Below are 19,569 nucleotides of genomic sequence, written 5' to 3'. Positions count from 1 at the left end.
CATCTGCAGACAGATGCATCTAGCGTGGGCAGAATTTTGGTTCAATACCAATTTTAATGCACCACCAAGATGTCTCCTTTCCGAGCTTTGTATGGGCAGGACCCTCTATTATTTAAAGGAACCACAGTTCTTTCCAAGATTGAGGAAATTGATCAGCTGACTCAACTAAGAGATAGCCTACTGCAGGAGCTGCATGAGAATTTACTAAGAGTGTAGGAGTAGATAAGATGTGGTTTTTGAGGAAGTTGACTGGGCTTTGAAGCTTCAACCCATATAAGATGAGATCAATGGCTAAAAGATTAAATGAGAAGTTGAGCCCAAAATTTTATGGACCCTACAAGGTCTCAAGAAGGATGGGGGCATTTGCTTATAAATTAGAGCTTTCAGCCCATTAAAAAATTCAGCTGTTTTCCATATTTCACTGTTGGAGAAAGTTGTTGGCCCCACACAACAGCCACAACCTTTACCATTTATGTTGACTGAAGACCTGCAGATTTCTCTAGAGTAGGTTTTGGATTCCAGATTAAATGCCGCTGGACAAAAAGAAGGTTCTAATCAGGTGGCAGAATTTACCAAAATATGAAAACAGTTGGGAGGTTGCTTCTGAGGTTGACTGAGCTTTTACTTACTTCCACCTCAAGGGTAAGATGCCAGTTATTGGGAGAGGGGGATATTGATAGAATATGTCCCTCTATTACTCAGATTTATAAGAGAAGAAATAAAAAGAAACAGTTAGGTAACTAGATGGGGGTTACTTAGTGTGAGTTAATTTCTGATTTGGGCAGTCTGTAGTCAGGATATATAATAAACTTTATAATGGCCAAAGGTGTAAGGAGAGAGCCAAGAAAGGGTTATGACAATAAGTGGAGGGTTCGGGTTCCTCGAATTACCTGGGTGTGATTTTCTTTGTAATTTTCTGTGTAATTTTCTCATCACAAGTGAATACACACTCTCTTTCTCTTGCCTTTTCATCATACCCTGTTCCAGTTCTATCACTCTTTTGAAAAGTATTACCCTTTGGTTCCTATGATATATCTACATGCCATGGAGATTCTCATTTGAACAGTTTAAGAATGTGGAAAAATGTGATTGGGTAATGTTAGTGCTATGATAAGTTAGAGAAACAAAATGTCATATCTGTCTGCATTAGATTTACCACTGGATTATTGCACTGTTGTTTTTAAAACAGAACCCCCTCCCCCGTCTCTGCAAGAGTCCCTTTAGCATTTCAAATTTCAAATATAAGGATGTATTGACTTGTTCAATTGATCTGATTGATTGTTCCCTCAGTCTTAATCCTTAAAGATGGATTTTCTATATTAATGCAGGTATTCCTTTTTGGCCAAAAGATCTTGTGTTAGGGATATATAGACATTTAACAATCCTTATTTTGAAAAAATATTTCAATGTATTTCTTGTTCAGCCTTTTCATACTGTCCATTATCCATTTTTCATTTTTTTCTTGTTTATTATTACTTTGGGCCATTAGGTTTTAGCTGTCTTGTTTGAGCAGATTATAAAATTAAATTTGTCTACTGGGGTAAGTTTCTAAGTAAATTTTATTGTAAGCACTGTAAAATAAATTTTGTTTTGCCTTTCTAGAAATTTAAACAATTCAATTTGAGGAGTAACACTAGAGCTGTCCTTCGTTCATACTTCATTGTGTTCCTCTGTTCAATTGTTTTACTTCTCTTTTTACCAGCTATGAAGTTCTGCTCACCTTGGATAAGGAAAAGCACCAAGTGGATGGTCCAATATATTATTATGTGTTCAATAGTCTTCTTTACTGCTTGCTTGTTATGCATATTTATTGGTGGGTGCTGATATTTCGGATGCTTGTTAAACAAATCCAAGCAAGAGGAAAAGTTAGTGAAGATGTTCGATCTGGTAAGTTGAAAAATGCATTCTGTGCAAGGCTTTCTTATGTAAACTTTCCATTGACTGAGCAGCCTTGTGAAAAATTTGTTCCCCATGCCTAGTATCTGCATATAATGAGGAGCAAAACATGAATTATCAGAATATAATATGATTATAGATGTAAGTTCTGGCTTTGAGTATTATGAACTCAATCTGGAATCTGGAAAGTTTTTGCTTAGTTTATAGTTTTTCTTTAAATTCCATCACTCAATGGGGGATACTGAAGTTATTAGTTGGAAAAAGAGGCTTACCAAACTAAAGTTGACAAAAAGGATATGATGACTTGACATTTGTAACATATCACTTTGATGTACTTATCATAGAATCCGAAATTAATTGTTTTATGTTGAATCAATAAGAAATTGATTTAGTTGCAGTAATGGCTATGGTGTGTCATTTTCTATTATTTGTGTATCGCTTGATAGGAAATTTCTCTGTTTATCTTGTTGCGAACTGCTGCACATTTTCTTTATGCAGATTCAGAAGATGAAGATGAACATGAAGATTGAGTAGGGAAGCAAAAGCACAATGTATTCTTTAGGCAAAGGTGAATCTAAAATGATGACAAATGGTTTTACACTCAAACATGATGAATATTGTCGTATGTTATGTGGATTTATTTTATGTTAAATTGTCCATATTTTATTTTATTTTTTATATAAAAAAGAGTCAGTTTGTCCATATTTTATTTTATTTTTTTCTATAAAAAAGAGTCAGTTTGTCCATAATTATATTGTAAACTAGAAACTTATAAGTTTTTCTTCTTTCTACTAGTTCATTGTATCAGCTAAAGGTTTGGAGGAAACTGCACACAAAAAATGTTTAAAGTCTTTGCCTCTTTTAATGCATGTAGTGAACTCTTTTTTAATCTTTTTTTGTCGGCATTATCTCATGGTACACTGGCATGAGGCAAAAGAGGGGAATTTAAAGTTCATCTTTGTTAGGTGTTGACAAGAGAAATAAAGAAATGAAAAACAACAGCAGTATTTTTTTAGTGTTGACTACGACTCCAGTATTATGAAATCATGTTAGATTTTACTTAAATTAAGGGAGATCCTATTTGGTTTTATTTCTTGCAGATGATTTGGTTAGCTTCAATCGTTTTCTGTGCCTTTGGCCACAAAGCTAATTTCAAATGTTAATCAAATTGAGAGGATTGTATTTATACGGATTCGAGTACAGACTTCGGAGCTGGTATAAAATGACAACAGATGAATAGAATTTTGATTCTTCTAAACTATGGGACTAGCACCTCCTGAAGTTTAGGTGTACTTCCTGACATTTGGTGAAGATATTTTGACTTTCTTGATTATTTGTCCATCGATCAAATTACAAGTTGTGTGTCCATTAATGTTTTCTGCCATAGATGTTGTCCTCTTGGTTTTCATTTATCGGAGACGGAAATTACTGGACTTAAAAAGCAAAAGGAAAAACCTACTATAAATTAGTTTGCTAGTTGATTCTGATAATGTTCTGCTTTTTAGATGCTTTGTTGTCACATTTATGACCGTTAGTAAAGGAGGAAATGTGGCGAAGGATTGAATTTAGCAACAAAATATTGCAGCAGGGTCTTAAAGCTTTGATTCGGTGGTACCAAATCTGGCCACAAACTCATTATCATATTTACAATTTAATGTTGTGTGCAGACAATGTTAAAAGAAAAGAAAAATACCAACAACAGTTGACACACGTGATAGCAGCTTGTGTCTCTTAACCAAATGGTCCTGAGTTTGAATCCTAATTGACCATTGGAAATGAAATAAATTGTGTTAGAAGGGGAATAATTACATTGTGTATGTTCACAATTCCTAACAAAGATTAGTTACTGCTCTGACAGGGATTATTTCGTACCAATACAATGGTCAACAAAAAAAAAAAAAAGAAATTGTTCCATTTTAAGGAACATGTTGGAAGTTTTTACCAACGGTGAATAGTGGTATTTTTGTTTCTTGGAATTGATTCTAAGAAAATTTTGTTAACACATTGATCGACTTGATTTTCTAATTTTGATTGCAAATTATTGTACCTGTATTAGGGTACTTTAGTAATTTTGCTACTATGTCACATATTGATCTTGGGATATGACGTCTTTGTCCAATTTGATGAAAGCTTGATGGAGGAAGGATACCTATAAAAGATATTGACATTCAAGTTTGATATTGATTCATATATATAATAAAGGTAATAATGATAATTAATAGTTGATTTTTCTCGAGAATCTAACTCCTTTATATACATGCCTTAACGGGCTATGGGTCATAAGGCTCACTCTTGATTACCATTTTGGCTAATCAAAACTTTAATTATTAATTGCTAGATAATCGTATGATTAATCCATATTAATTAGTTGTTCATATAATCAAATCCCTTAGGTTGGCATGGCCGAGATGTTCTTGGCCTATTGGGACTATCCTTGTTGTGCTTTAGAGTGGGTAAAGTAAAGGTATTGGGTCACTTGACATCACTTAACCTTTTTGTTACTATTATGGCCCAAAAAGAAGTAGATATTTGATTATTTGGTCATTTGATCATTTCAATATACATGCCCCCCAAGCCTTGATGAACCTTTTGGGATGAAGAGGGTTTCATTATATGAGTCAAATATTGATAACTTTTCATCATGACTATTCTAGGGAAACACATTAATTGTCAAGTTGCATCTCTTTGTTTGGCTATCATTATGGTGAAGGTGATTGTTGTAAGTTTAGGAAATGAAGCATTGTTCTATGATTACTGTTGATTTGAAGAGATCCCACGGCCAAAGAGGGTTAGATCGTTTGGCCCTCCATAGATCTTACTTCTATAAATAAGACTCTAGCTTGATTCCATTGTTGTTCATTCTTGCTTCTATATTTTTTGAGTTCTAATTCAAGAGATTTCTTTCAAGAATAATTTTGAAATGCTCTATAGTTTAGGTATGTTTATTTGTCATTTGGTAAGTTTTAGTCTAGACGTGTCTTAGTGAGTCAGTGAAGTTCGAGAGGTTAGGTTTTGGTATAATGTTACCACCAAAGGTTGTAGATCTTAGGGAATTGAGATCATCTACTTTTGGAAATTTGTTGCCATCAACTTCTAGAGCTTATTCTAATTTTAGCAGTTCTTCGAGTTTGGACTCACCTCCCCTTGATCAAAGGGTTGAATACTGTTCAAAAAGCTATTGTCCAGAATGTTGTTTTTTTAGTTTTTCATGCACAAAATTGTTTTCATGCTTTATAAAAGCTTTCATACTTTGATGCATATGATTGAACTAATTTAAAATAGACCTTGTTATCACAAAGATGATTTAGTTGAGATATGCCTTTTAACAAAACAATTAAGCTTGTTATGAAAACCTTCTTATGCATACATTTTGATGAAAGTCATTTTGATGCTCAAAACATTCTGATACATATGTAGTATATGCGACAACAAATACCAGAATGTAAAAGAGGAAGGAAAAAGAGGATTCAACAAATGGATTTTTATACTGGTTCATCCCAACCTTGGATTATGTCTAATTCTCACCCCCGAAGATGAGATTTTCGACTAACATAACTAACGTGTTGAACTAGCCAACTACTAGATTTTTACAACTGTCAACACTCTTCTTGTTGGACTTTCCTTGCCAATCCTCTGTTGGACTTTCCTTGACAACGACCTGTTGGACTTTCAACATCTCCTCACCATAGTATCACACCTAGTCTTGGCTTGTAGATCACTCACTCAACCACGACACCCACTTGGTCATAGGAGAGACAATCCAAGTATTCTTCACCTTTAGGTGGGCTTAATCCACAAAGTAATTCAGTTCCTAGAAGGGAAGACATCTCACTACAGAACCACCTCAATTCTTGGTAGGCAACCTTCAATTGATTGACCCTTTTGTTTCTCTTTTAGAAACTTATTACCTAAATGGGTCTATTTCGAAACAAATTATTGGCATGGGTTTGTTATTGACCAAAAAAAAGGGGAACAAATGTTCACTCTTCGGCAAGTGTACCGAGTCGCACAAGTAGTATAAAATGATAAGACCGAATATCGTATCCACATGGACTTTGATTGTACTCAGAGTTTGTATATGTCCAATTTTAAGCAATCAATGAACTAAAATTGATATTGGTCAAATAATGATACGGAATATAAAATTTGACATAAATGAAGATAATTAAGCAAAGCACATTAAAGAGATAGAATACAAACACTAGGGGGTGAGTTGTCGGTTGAAGTAGAATTACGGAGCATGTTGAGACTCAACTTACCGAAACCACTCTTGATGGAACATTAAATATGTTTCTCTATTTAAGGTTGTTTCTGTGTTCTATGCTGAGGGCAACTACCCCAAACCATGATTCCTCGCATGATGGGCTAATTCTATTTAAACCTCGTTCTCGGATCCCTCGTTGAACTTAGCCTAAACAAATTGCATTATGATTACAGCATATTGTAAACTAAATCCCTGCACTCCGTTGTGGATCGTGCATTCTTTTGATGATGTCGAAAAGAAATCACTTGATTGTCATCATCAAAAAGAGGGAGAATGTGAATGTATGAATACATGAATTTTGATGATGCCAAAGAAGAATCAAATAAGGCTACTTCAAAGGAGAAGCATTTGCTTCAAGATTAATTCAAGATTGCTTCAACAAATAAAGCCTTGTTTCAAGATTCACTAAAGATCAAGCCTTGCCTCAAAACAAAGGGTTTCAAAGTCATGCAAGGCTCTGGTAATCGATTACCAGGAAGTGTAATCGATTACCAGAAGGGAAGAATGAAAAAGAGCTGTTAAAAAAGGTTTTGAATTTCAATTTTGAACATGTAATCGATTACCATATGTCTGTAATCGATTATCAGCAACGAAACTCCTGAAATTCAAATTCAAAAGTCATGACCCTTCAAATTATAATTGTGCAATCGATTACACAAACATTGTAATTGATTACCAGTGGAGAGTTTTCAGAAAATCTACCAACAGACACATCTTTTGATTGGATTTGTGAATGGCCATCAAAGGCCTATCAATAGGTGACTTGGGCACGAATTTTGAAGAGAGAGTTTTGCTGGTCCAAAATGTCTTATCCTCTCAAAAGAAAATGAGAGAGATTCCAAGAGAACTTCATTGCCAAATGCTCTCTCAAAAGAAACTCTTGGGCAAACACTTGCAAATCCATTAAGAGTTCATCCATGGACTTCAATTGTAATATCCTTCTTTTAAAGAGAGAAAACTTCTTCTTTCTTCTCATTCAAAGAGATTGATTAAGGGACTGAGGGTCTCTTAAGTTGTAAGGGATGTTGAACATAAGGGATGGGTTGTCCTTGTGTGGTTTAGACTTCGTAAACGGATTTTTACAAAGGGAGTGGAAAATCTCAAGTGGGTTGTTTGAGTACTGGATGTAGGCACAAAATTTGCCGAACCAGTATAAAACTGTGTTTGCATTCTCTCTTCCCTTATCTCATTTATTTTGTAGCAATCAATTATGTCTTTCATGATTAAAGAACATTCTTAAATTGATTGATGCTTTTTCTGCATTCTAAGCCTATCTCTTTTAGAAGGGGGTTAAAAGTTTGTTAGTGGGACATTAATTCACCCATTCTTAAAATTTCTGAGGCCACATGTCCAACATCCGTGTCCAGACATACAGTTCTCTAGCCTGTCCTATCAAGTTCTAAGGTTTTAAAGCACTTCCCAATACTAAAAATCCTAACTATGCATACAAATGGGTGATCAAGCCACAAGCATACAGAAATAAGTACAAATAGGAGCAATGAACACATAAAAACAACATTAAATAGATAGTAAGAATCATTACATCAAAAGTGTTTGGTAGTTGAGCTCCTAACAATGGGTGGTTTACCCTCTCATTTTCATGAGAGACTTACTAATACAAAAAGAAAGCAAGAGGTGTGGAAGAAAATGGAGGAAGGGGTCCCCAAGTGAATGGGTTTTCTCTTTTCTTTTGTGCCCTAGCTTCTCAATTTGGTCCCCCAAAAGAACTGCCTGATTTTTCCCTCTTTACCCTTTTAAAACGCAGAGCAATCGCGTTTTGCGATATTGGTCGTGCGCTAAGCTGGCATGTGCTCGCTAAGCTCACATGCAAATTCCAGCTGGCATAAGTGATTGTGCCCTAAGCTGCAAGGTGCAGGCTAAGCCATAGATGCGCGCTAAGCCTGATCTCCAAGTTGGCTCCTCGCGATGAGCTGTTGTTGACGGGCTTAGCGAGCTGTTCAAGTTCTTCAACCATCTTCCACGCCTCCTACTGTGTAATTCTACAAAAAATACACTCCGAAACACTGTAAATTAGATAACTTTAGCATTTATTGGACAAAAACTCAGAAGAAGCTAAATTCCTAATGTTCTAACACAAAAGAAGCAATAAAAGAGAGGAAAATTAGATAATTGCTATGTGATTTAAATATTTAAATTACATAAGCATATCAATTATCAATCTCCCCCAAATTTAAAGTTTTGCTTGTCGTCAAGCAAAAGTGAACTAATACTACACTAAGTTATATCAATGGCAATGTTCAGGATGTAACCAATCACAACAACTAAGATAATTGCATACTTTTCAAACAATTTCAGCTTCCAACCCTCAAGTTCACACTTGCCATGGTTTTCATGATGGAATCATGCAAAGAATGCACTCAGAGATTGAAATAGGTTAGCAAGTACGACAGGTATCACAAAAAGATCAACTATGCTTCACTCCTCACAAGGCTAGTGCTTCTCTCAAGCACACAAGTGTTTCGGTTATTTGTATTTCATTTAAGTCGACTGGAGTTATAATCCCCAACTTTGCACATCATCTTATTCAATGCAATCACACACACACGATATGGATCACTACGGACTTTTTTAAGCTTGTAACGTGGTCGGGTTAACAAGAAAATCATGGTTTTTCTTAGATTCAAACACTTAGGTTCTAGGAGAGCATTCACCCATTCCCTGTCTACTTAAAGAACCACTTTTTCTTTGACCTCCCAACCTTTATTGACATGCCACAATTAACAGCACACAAAGGTTTTCTTTTTCTTTTTTTGGTATGCATTTTCTTTCAGCTCATATTTCCTTATTTTTTATGATGATATGTATTACAAAAGAATGTAGTTATGATTCTCTGTGTGTCTATTACTCATATTCCTGGAACATAATTTACCTAAAACACTCCCCCAAATTTGGAACAAATTTGTCTTGATCCATAATAATGCTCTCCTGTAGCCTAAGATAGGGTGCACAAAGATAGCATTTACATTTAGCTCAGGATTCAATGACACATTTGTTCACATTTAGGCTCAAAAGGGTGCAAGGGATCCAATCATTCATTAGCATAAGGTAGCTATTTGGCTAAGTGGCTAAAATTAAAATAAACAAGAAGGCCTTGATCATATCCACATCATGTATGCACTCAAGCAGTTCAAGAATCATGCAAAATCGAGAAAATGAAATCAGTCACTCTCTGGCAATTAAGGTGCACACAACTCACACGGTAATGTGAAGCATTTAGTCTTTCATCCATAATTTCCTGTCATGCAAGCTAACCAACTCACTCAAATGCATTTAATTCACAAAACCATCACTTAAAAACAACGCATGCTCACTCAAAAATCAGAAATTTCACAACATTAATCACCAGTACACAATGTCTCAGTCATGCAATCAATTCAACCAAACATGTCAAAATAAAAGACAAGAAATTTTGATTTTTTTTTTTTTTTTGCTAAGCCCAGACTTGCGCGCTAAGCCCAAACAATTAAATTTCAACTCCAGAGACATTATTGGGCTTAGCGCACCACATTCGGCTTAGCGAGTTTTACAGAAGGAAATTTCCTGCATAATCCGCTTAGCGAGAACCATTGGCTTAGCGAGAATGCATGACTCGCTTAGCCTGTGCCTGCGCACTTAGCCCAATTCAAGATATTATAAAAGAGAGACGTTTTTGGGCTTAGTGAGACATGTTGACTTAGCCAGTTGCCCATGTGCGCTGAGCACACACTGCTGAGTGCATAGCATAATCAGACAACAAACAAAAAAAAACATTTGTACTCAAATTAACAAACACAAATATTCACAAAATCATGGGCATAACCAAAATCAACCTAACATCAACACATAAACCAACTAACATAATTATTAAACAAATCATAGAAAAAGAGAAGAAAAGGGTAGAAATCCTGGGTTGCCTCCCAATAAGCACTTCTTTAACGTCACTAGCTTGACGGACAAATGCGTTCAAGGTGGCATGAAGGTCACATAGAACACATCTTCCTTGCATTTTTGCTTCTTAGCTAGAGACTCCATGAAAATCATGTATCCCTGAAATTCCTTCCATATTATTGCAAGGGAAGTGTTGGTGATCAAGGAGAAAATGTCACTTAAAGATTTATCACATTCTCCATGCCTTTCTTCCTTGTCAATAAATTGATCAGGAGCAGTATTGACTTGGAGAATACTTTCTTGTTGAAATTCTACTTGTGAGCACTCCTCCCATTGTTGTGTTTTCTTCTCATTTTTTCTTCATCTTTTTCTCTTGAATCACGCTCTTCTACAAGGCTTTCCTCATGAGCTTCAACCTCTACAAAGTTTTCTTCACTTGTGGCCACAAATTTGGCCACTTCACCTGCTAGCTTACCAACTTGAATTTCTAAACTTTTAACTATTTGTTAAGCAGATTCAATTGTTTCCTTGAATTGCATCAACAAATTATCCAGATTAGAACTTCTTTCTTCTTCATATTGGTTGTAGGGTTGTAACTCTTGCTCCCACTGATAATTTTCCATGGAGTAGCTTTTGCCAACATGAATTTCCAAATTTTGCATTGAGTTTTGATGGACTTTAGAACTAGCATGGTATGCCATGAATTCCGCAAGCACACCTTCAAGATTAGGAGTTATTTCTTCTTCATATTGATTGTAAGGGAGTAACTCTTGTCCCCACCAAGAGTTATTCATGGAGTAGAGATGACAATTGTCATTGCAATGCTCTCCTCCACAAAAATCACAATTTATCGGTGGTGAGTGACTAACCCTTGATTGTGTGCTGTCAAGATACTCAGACCACCTCTTACAATGATCTTCCATCTTTAAAATGTCTTCCATGGATTAAATTCTTCTGAGGTTCCACCCTGCAAGCATAGACTCTCAAGAAAAAAAAGTTTTTTTTTCTTTTGAATGTAAAAGTGAATAAAGGAAAATAAAAATAGTTAAAAATAGAAATAAAAGCTGAAAGATAAAACCGATTGCTTTAAAATTGAAGTATGCAAACAACCGAGTACGAAGAAAAAAGTCCCCGACAATGTTGCCAAAATACTTGTTCACTCTTCGGCAAGTGTACCGAATCACACAAGTAGTATAAAATGGTAAGACCGAGTATCATATCCACAGGGACTTTGACTGTACTCAGAGTTTGTATATGTCCAATTTTAAGCAATCAATGAACTAAAATTGATATTGGTCAAATAATGATACGGAATATAAAATTTGACATAAATAAAGATAATTAAGCAAAGCACATTAAAGAGATACAATACAAACACTCAGGGGGTGAGTTGTTGGTTGAAGGAGAATTACGGAGCATGTTGAGACTCAACCTACCGAAACCACTCTTGATGGAACATTAAATATGTTTCTCTATTTAAGGTTGTTTTTGTGTTCTATGCTGAGGGCAACTACCCCAAACCACGATTCCTCGCATTAATGGGCTAATTCTATTTAAACCTCGTTCTCGGATCCCTCGCCGAACTTAGCCTAAACGAATTGCATTAAGATTATAGCATATTGTAAACTAAATCCCTACACTCCGTGTCCAGACATACAGTTCTCTAGCCTGCCCTATCAAGTTAAGGTTTTAAAGCACTTCCTAGTACTAAAAATCCTAACTATGCATACAAATGGGTGATCAATCCATAAGCATACAAAAATAAGTACAAATAAGAGCAATGAACACATAAAAACAACATTAAATAGATAGTAAGAATCATTACATCAAGAGTATTTGGTAGTTGAGCTCCCAAAAATGGGTGGTTTAGCCTCTCATTGTCATGAGAGACTTACTAATACAAAAAGAAAGCAAGAGGTGTGGAAGAAAATGGAAGAAAATGGAGGAAGGGGTCCCCAAGTGAATGGGTTTTCTCTCTTCTCTCGTGCCCTAGCTTCTCAATTTGGTCCCCCAAAAGAACTGCCTGATTTTTCCCCTCTTTCCCCTATTAAAACGCAGCACAATCATGTTTTGCGATATTGACCGTGCGTTAAGCCGACATGTGTTCGCTAAGCGCACGTGCAAAGTCCAGCTGGCATAACTGATTGTGCGTTAAGCTGCAAGGTGCAAGCTAAGCCACAGATGCGCAATAAGCCGCCAAATGCAGGCTAAGTCGCAGATGCGGGCTAAGCTTGACTTCCAAGTTGTCTCCTCGTGCTGAGCCGTTGTTGATGCGCTTAGTGAGGTGCTCAAGTTCTTCAACCATCTTCCAGGCCTCCTACTGTGTAATTATACAAAAAATACACTCCAAAACACTGTAAATTAGATAACTTTAGCATTTATTGGACAAAAACTCAAGAAGTTAAATTCCTAATGTTCTAACACAAAAGAAGTAATAAAAGAGAGGAAAATTAGATAATTGCTATGTGATTTAAATATTTAAATTATGTAAGCATATCAATTATCAACTAACAATTTTGACTTCTTGTTTTAGTTCCACATCATTTTTTGCTATTAAAAATTAAGGAGGGAGAGGAGGTGGCATCCACATGATCGAATACTATTGATACAACAAATTGTATTTGTTGGTTTAGTTCCGCGACTAACATGTGTCCTACATCAATAAACCAACAAAAGGATCTTGTTGTTATTGTTTGTTCTTGTTGTGTCGTCGGAGCCCGGAGGCTTGCTTGGAAACAATTTACAACTAGCAAATTGATTGTATTGGTTTGATAAATTTAATATTTCTTGAACTTTTTAAATATAATGAGATTGAACTTAGCTCTTTAAATAAATGTAATATTCGTCAAACTCTTTAAATATAATGAGACTAAAACATTGCTTTCATATAGTAATATTTTATCTTCGCATTTTGTTACTTTTAGGAAATCTTATTTCAGGTCCAATTCTAGTGACTTTATTCACGTTTAATAAATGTATATGTTTTTTTTATTTTTGAAATTTTTTAACAAGTACTCATTCTATGCAACAACCAACAAAATGGACTTGTTACTCTAGTTTCAAAATTAAACCAGCATAATGACCTTGCTACTTTGTCACTTGACAACAATTGATGCAACAAATTTGATTTGATGGTTGCTTTCACAAGGTTGGGTTTGAAACAACAATTGGAAATTATGTTTCATCCTTCTAATTGAGATGGACAGCCACATCCTCAAATTTAAAGTGTGACCCATTATTTTTGTCAAAATAGACCCATGCCAGGAATATGTTTGAGAACAAACCCATATAGGTAATAAGTTTATAAAAGAGACCCAAAAGGGTCAATCATCTAACAACCTTTACCTCTCACTAGGTGTCAATGACCATAAAACTTTCCTTACTCTTAGGAAACCCATCTCAACCATAACTCTACATTTGGTCATGGGGGAGACAATACAAGTATTTACCTTCACCTATTTAGACCACATTCTTAGAGACTCTCTCTAAGCTACCCATATTTCATGGGTTCTCCCTATCACTTCTCTCACAACCAAATTTTTACACATGGTTAATTTGGGATACATACAAATTACAAACTAGGAGAAAGTTTTTGAGGGGTTTTTACAACTTTGCAACACTTATTGGGGTGAAAATTCTTTGAAGCTCTAAGTTGTATGCACTCCTGCTACAACCATTCTTAGCTCAGAATGTATCTAGAGTGAGAGAGGAGATAAATCTTGTTTATACACACTGTAGATTGTCTCCTACCTTCTCTCTCATGTTTTATCCTTTTATAGGCCCCACATGTCAAACTAGTCATTATCTAGTTGTTATGATAGCTAGGTGACTTCTTTTTGAAGTAGACAAACTACTTTTAACTTTATAGTTGCCAGCTCCATTTTGATGTTGTCATTCTGATGATCAAATTCTGAGTAACTTTCTAATGGTCTATCAGAAATATATTCTGATGTTGTTGAGGAAGAACCTATTTTGATGTAGGTTCCTTCTGATAAAGATAACATGGTATGACAATGTACATAGCTCAACTCCATTAATTAATCCAAACACTTCATGACAACACAAATCATTTTGAAGTAACATACTTCAACATAGGTAACGTGTGAAGGTTGTTGTTGTTGTGTTAGTGTACTGTTGTTGGTTCATACTTCACAAAGTTTTTTTATTCTTTATTTTGATGTTGCACACCGGATCTTCTCAAGGACATTCTCAGTTTTCCATTTGTGCATCTCCTAATGCATTTATTCTTCACTGTCTAATGTGTCCTTAGTGTGTGTAGCAGCATATGAAAAATGAGATGCTTTCAACCTCAACCTTTTAATGTGCCCTTTGTATGTGTGACAACATATGGAAGAACTGATGTTGTCTTTAAGGTTCATTCTGAGCCATTTTGAACCATTCTGAAGTTTAGCTTTTAGAGTCAAGTTCTCCATCATTCTAATGTAGACTCCGATGCAGCTTCATTATGATGTTGTATGCTTATTGTAGACTTTGATAAATCTCATGTGTAAGGCCTTCTTGATGTTTTTGCAACTTAGTAAGGTTTATATCTTTAGAGAGAATCACTAACTTCATCACACAAATGTGCTTCATTCGAATCTTCTGAAGCTTTGCACTTAAAAGCATACTTGAGACATCCATTATGAGCTTATTCTGAACTCATTAGAGCACTTCCTATGTTCTGCTCTTTGTATATGTATAATTTGCAAACATGTTGGCTTACATAACTTTATTGCATATGATGTTCACCTTTTAGAGAGTTTTATGACGTATATGGAAAGCCACCGAATGTTCTTCTTATAGGAATATTTTGATGAGATGACATGACAGACTTGTATTCCAAACATTCTGGTGTGAATTTGTTGTAACATGTTATTCTTGCTACTATTTTTTAATTCTTTGACCCTTTGAATGGCTAAACTAGTTTTTTATGTCTTCATGAGAGTTGTAGGGAATTTTATCCTTGACATTCAGACACTAGTCTCATGTCATTTGGACCACTACAACATAAGCAATCTTCAAAGCATTGCAATTGTGTTATATTGAGAGGACAAAATGACATCTCTATCTTCATATTAAGTTTTTTCCAAGATTCAAAGCTTACTATCTCATGACTTCTGCATGAAAGATGTATATCTTTCTCTTAGCTTTCCATAGCCGCTAAGATCATGTCAAATGCACTTTTGTAGCTCAAGCAATCTTCAAATTACTGCACACATATCAAGAGGTCCAGGCAAATCAGCCTCTAGAACTCAAGCTCAATTTTGTCTATGATCTAGGTTGTATTAGACCACAGCTTGTTCATGAAAGTTAAAGAAATTTCTTCAAGCTTTCCATAGCCACAAATAAAAACTAAATTACACTTATGGAACTCTAGATACAATGTCCACAATGTACTTATCTAGTTGATGAAATTCCATTCAGAGTGTATTGCAACAATGTTGTTCTTCGTGTCATGTTCATTGTGCATATCTTCATGTTTGCAATATTATTCTTGTCCTTTAGCTGTTTATTACTTTTCACAGCTTGAATTTTTTCTCTTTATCTAGTGAGCATGTTGACTTCTTCATTACAATACACTGCCAATGACACTATGAGTCTTCTTTTGAGCTTTCAAGTTTATCATCCTTTCTAAGTGACTCATGACAACCCCAAGTTTACTTCAATTGTTTTTCTTTAAAAAAATTGTCTTTTGTAAATACACTTAAGAAAACTCATTAGTAGTCATAAACTCAGAATGCTTATGATTTGTGTTCATAAGGTTTGTCATGATTAAAACACCAAGGATTTTGGACTCAACACTTCCTACTATTATTGGAGAAAACTTTTTTGCCAAGGACTTCATCCCTAAACACATGATTGGTCCAAGTGTTATTCCAATGATTGGCCATGAGATCATGAACAATGTTGACTAGGTCATCAACTAGGCCATCTACTACAAGCTACAAGCTCATGTTATGATTTGTGTACTGTAAGGTTACTCATAATTAAAACACCAAGAGTTTTGGACTCAACAGTTCATACTACTATTGGAGGAAGCTTTTTTGCTAAGGACTTCAGCCTTCAACACATGATTGGTCCAAGTGTTATTCCAATAGTTGGTAATAAGATCATGAACCATGTTGACTAGGCCATCAACTAGGCCATCTACAAGCTCATGTTATGGTGTTGGCCCAACACATGAACTATTAGTATTTCGAGGCATCTACCTGAGAGGTCGAGAAGCTTAAAAAAGAATTAAAGAATCTTGGGCGTTCTTGCAAGATGCTTTGAATGCTAATGTAAATATGGCTAAAGAGGTATCTATGAATACCCAATTTTATCATAAAATAATCTAAAAAATAAAAAAAAGTATAACAAAATCTTTGAAGATTCATGAAAAAATTAGAAAGCCAGAGAGAACTTGGAAAGAGATCTTTGAAGATTTGAAGTATTAGGAAACCTAAGAATAATCTGGAAAAAGATAAAAACAAATTGAAGATTTGGAAAAACAAAAAATCAGAAAGAATCATAGAAGATATGAGAAGATATGTGGAGAAAATAAGATATTCTTTTTTGCTATAAATAGTCATAGATGCACTCAAGAAGGGGAAGGGGAAGGAAGTTAAAAGAAGGGTGAGGAGTTCTTGTGTCTCATGTTTTTTAAGATGGATTCTACCATGTGAAGCCATTTTTTTTCGCACGGCACACAAGCAACCTTCACCTAGATTTTTTTAAGTTTTCATTTGATGGCTCAATTTTTTTTCTTCTTTTTGCCTTATCTTTCCATATTTTCCCATTTCTCTTCTCTGTCCCTCAATCTTCTTCCTTTTCCTTGTTTTTGTTCACAATGATTATTTTTTGTTTTTGTTTTACGGTGCAGGGTTTGTTGTTGTTTACGGAGATTATGGGTGATTGTGTTATTGTTGTCAAATGATTGTGGTGGAGGTTGATGGGTCTATGGTGTTTTCAATGAGTGACATCTATGAAAGGGTGTGATTAGTAGTGGTGGCAACTTGGGATTATATACTATGTTGCTATTTCGTGTCCAATAGAAAATAAAATGTCTATATCTTCTATGTGAATAGCTTTTCTTTCTTCTTTTAGCTTATTATTACTTGTTTTTTTTTTTCTATTTCATTAACAAGAAATCATGTACAAAGTTTTTTTTTAGCTAGGTGTGGAGTGCTTCTCAAGAAAGATAAGCAAAATACTTTATTAGCTTGGAATGACTAGAAGTCGACAAACATTAAATGTTGCACTAAATACTCCAATGGACACCCAACTTCAGAAGATACCTAAGATGAAAAATGAAGGCCATTTAAAGACAACAATTACTTCTTCATGAAGAATTGAAGTTACGAATTTTGATTAAAGCAATCTCTCTAGCCTTCAAACTCTCTCTATATTCAAATTTCTTAAGGTTTACAACTCTCAAAACACCTTGAAAATCTTGAGATATAGTGTGCTTAGTTTGTATATTAGTCTTTAAGACGTTAGACTAGAATGTTTGCACCAAACTTTAAACAAATTTGTTGATTTGTTTTAGAGCTAGAAGTAGCTTAGCAGGAAACAATACTTCGGATTTTAGTCTAGAGATGTTGTTGTAAAGTACTTGGGTAGAACCAGAAGTGATAGTAAACAATACTTGTAACTTTGTGATAAAGATAGTGTAAAATTGATGGATTGTCGAGAATTGGATGTAGTCTTAGTGGTAAAGATAAACTAGTATAAAACTATGTGTTTTTTCTTTTTCTCTTTATTTGCCTACTAGTCCTTGAGTTGTGATTTTCATTTTCAGAAAATAAAGTTTTTATTTTATAAACCTTTCACTTGATTCTCTTTGTCTTGAAATATGTTTTGAAATTTATGATCAAATGCAAGCTGGTTTGCAAAAATCTTGTGTAAAAAAATCACAATTTAACCCACCCCTCTTTTTCCTTCTTGTGATTTTTGCCTTTGCACATAGACAAACTATAATATTTATGAAAATCAAGTAATCAATTATAAAATAAAAAAAATATATAAATGGAAGATAAAGATGTCATTTATCATAATTAATTGTAGATTTTATCAAATTTGAACGAATTAATAATCTAATATAATCTAACTAATAACAAAAGGAATATTCATCTTTCGTGTACACATTTGTTAGACTATTTTGTCCTTTAACTAATCCTTAAAATTACCTATAGATCAAAAGATTAGTATAAAAGAATTTTTCAATCAAGACAATTTTTTTAGATTTCTTAATAATCTTTTTATTTTTAATTAATAATTCTAAAAACTAAAAAAAAATATAAATAAGCAAGAAACATAAAGACTTTTTTCCAACTAATGATGATGACGACGATGACAATAATATATTATAACAATTTTAGTCTTTGACACGACGATGATAATATACTATAATGATTTTAGTTTTCAAGTCTCATATTAGGTATGGCTACAATTTTTTCTTTAAAATAATTATATCATCATTTTAGTAATGAAATAAAAGAATACTTTAACAATGTGTATATATCATTGGAGATTATATTTAGATCAAAATGTTGCACAATACTATAATACAACTTTTTAGGGTAAATTATCTATTTATTCTCAATTTTTTTAAGATTTTTTTTAATCTCAGAATTTTTTATTTCTGTTTGTAGTCTCTAAATTTTTTTTTCTTATTTGTAGTCCTTAAAAAAATTATCCTTACTTTTATTTATTTTTAAGGACTAAAAGTAAAGATGAAAAAACAATTAAGAGACTTAAAGTAAGAAAAAAAATTAAAAGCCTAAAAATAGATAATAAAAAGTTCAAAGATTAAAAAATAAATTCTAAAAAGTTTAAGAATTAAAAAGACAACAAATCCAAATTTTTAATTAGTTTGATTTTTCAAGTATAAGACAAATATTCACCAAAACATATACTTAATCAACAATAATACTAATGGTGAAATAATTTATTAAAATTTAGATTTGCAATGTATACTTATTTGAGTACAATTAACTAGGTAAACTAAATTTAATAGTATCTTTAATAAAATAATTTTGTTTCTATATAAAATTATTTATTGATAAATTTTTATTTTTCCTATATTAAAATATGACTTTAAAATTTAAAAGCTTTAATTAATTGATTACCTTTATTTAATAAATAAACATTACATTAGGACTTAATATAGTTTCTTAAATGAAAAAAATGTAAAATAATGCCAAATTATTACAAAAAGGATTTTTTTACGGAATCAATATGCTTAAAGTTTTTCTATAAATAAAGATGAAACGTGTTAGAGATATAAGATAAGTGAGATGATTAAATTTGAAAGGAAGAGGAGAAAACTTACATGCTCAATTTTCTCTACTAATAAAACTAATATTTTAATAAATTGAATTTTTTTGATAACAAAAAGATTAAACAACTTCTGCATAGATATATTTGTAAAAACTTTTAGAATTATTGGTTGTGAACTTAGCAAACTCAATAGATGAAAATAACAAAATCCTACAAAATAGTGAAAATACCCCATCCTCTAAGTACACAAAATATCTATG

The 19,569-nt window shown here is 33.7% G+C and overlaps 1 protein-coding gene across 4 annotated transcripts in view; it reads left to right on the top strand.

Annotated features, from left to right (window-relative positions):
- The window catches only part of LOC100782504 (ASC1-like protein), a 9,860-nt gene extending 6,474 nt beyond the window's left edge, over window positions 1-3,386 (top strand). Inside the window, exons 5-7 of one of the 4 annotated variants that reach the window (XM_006585823.4) lie at window positions 1,703-1,887; window positions 2,395-2,464; window positions 2,997-3,386. In XM_006585823.4, coding sequence (XP_006585886.1) covers window positions 1,703-1,887; window positions 2,395-2,426 — 217 coding nt within the window. In that variant the 3' untranslated portion in view covers window positions 2,427-2,464; window positions 2,997-3,386. Of the gene's footprint in view, window positions 1-1,702; window positions 2,549-2,691; window positions 2,912-2,996 lie in introns of those variants that run through there. The other 3 variants (XM_006585822.3, XR_005892667.1, XM_041018455.1) reach the window with 3 other exon arrangements.
- Window positions 3,387-19,569: the final 16,183 nt, after the last annotated feature.

This window comes from Glycine max, chromosome 8 (assembly GCF_000004515.6).
Source record: "Glycine max cultivar Williams 82 chromosome 8, Glycine_max_v4.0, whole genome shotgun sequence".
Classification (NCBI taxonomy): Eukaryota; Viridiplantae; Streptophyta; class Magnoliopsida; order Fabales; family Fabaceae; genus Glycine; species Glycine max.
The sequence above is the reverse complement of the archived record's forward strand: the minus strand, read 5'-3'. Positions and strand labels throughout refer to the sequence as shown.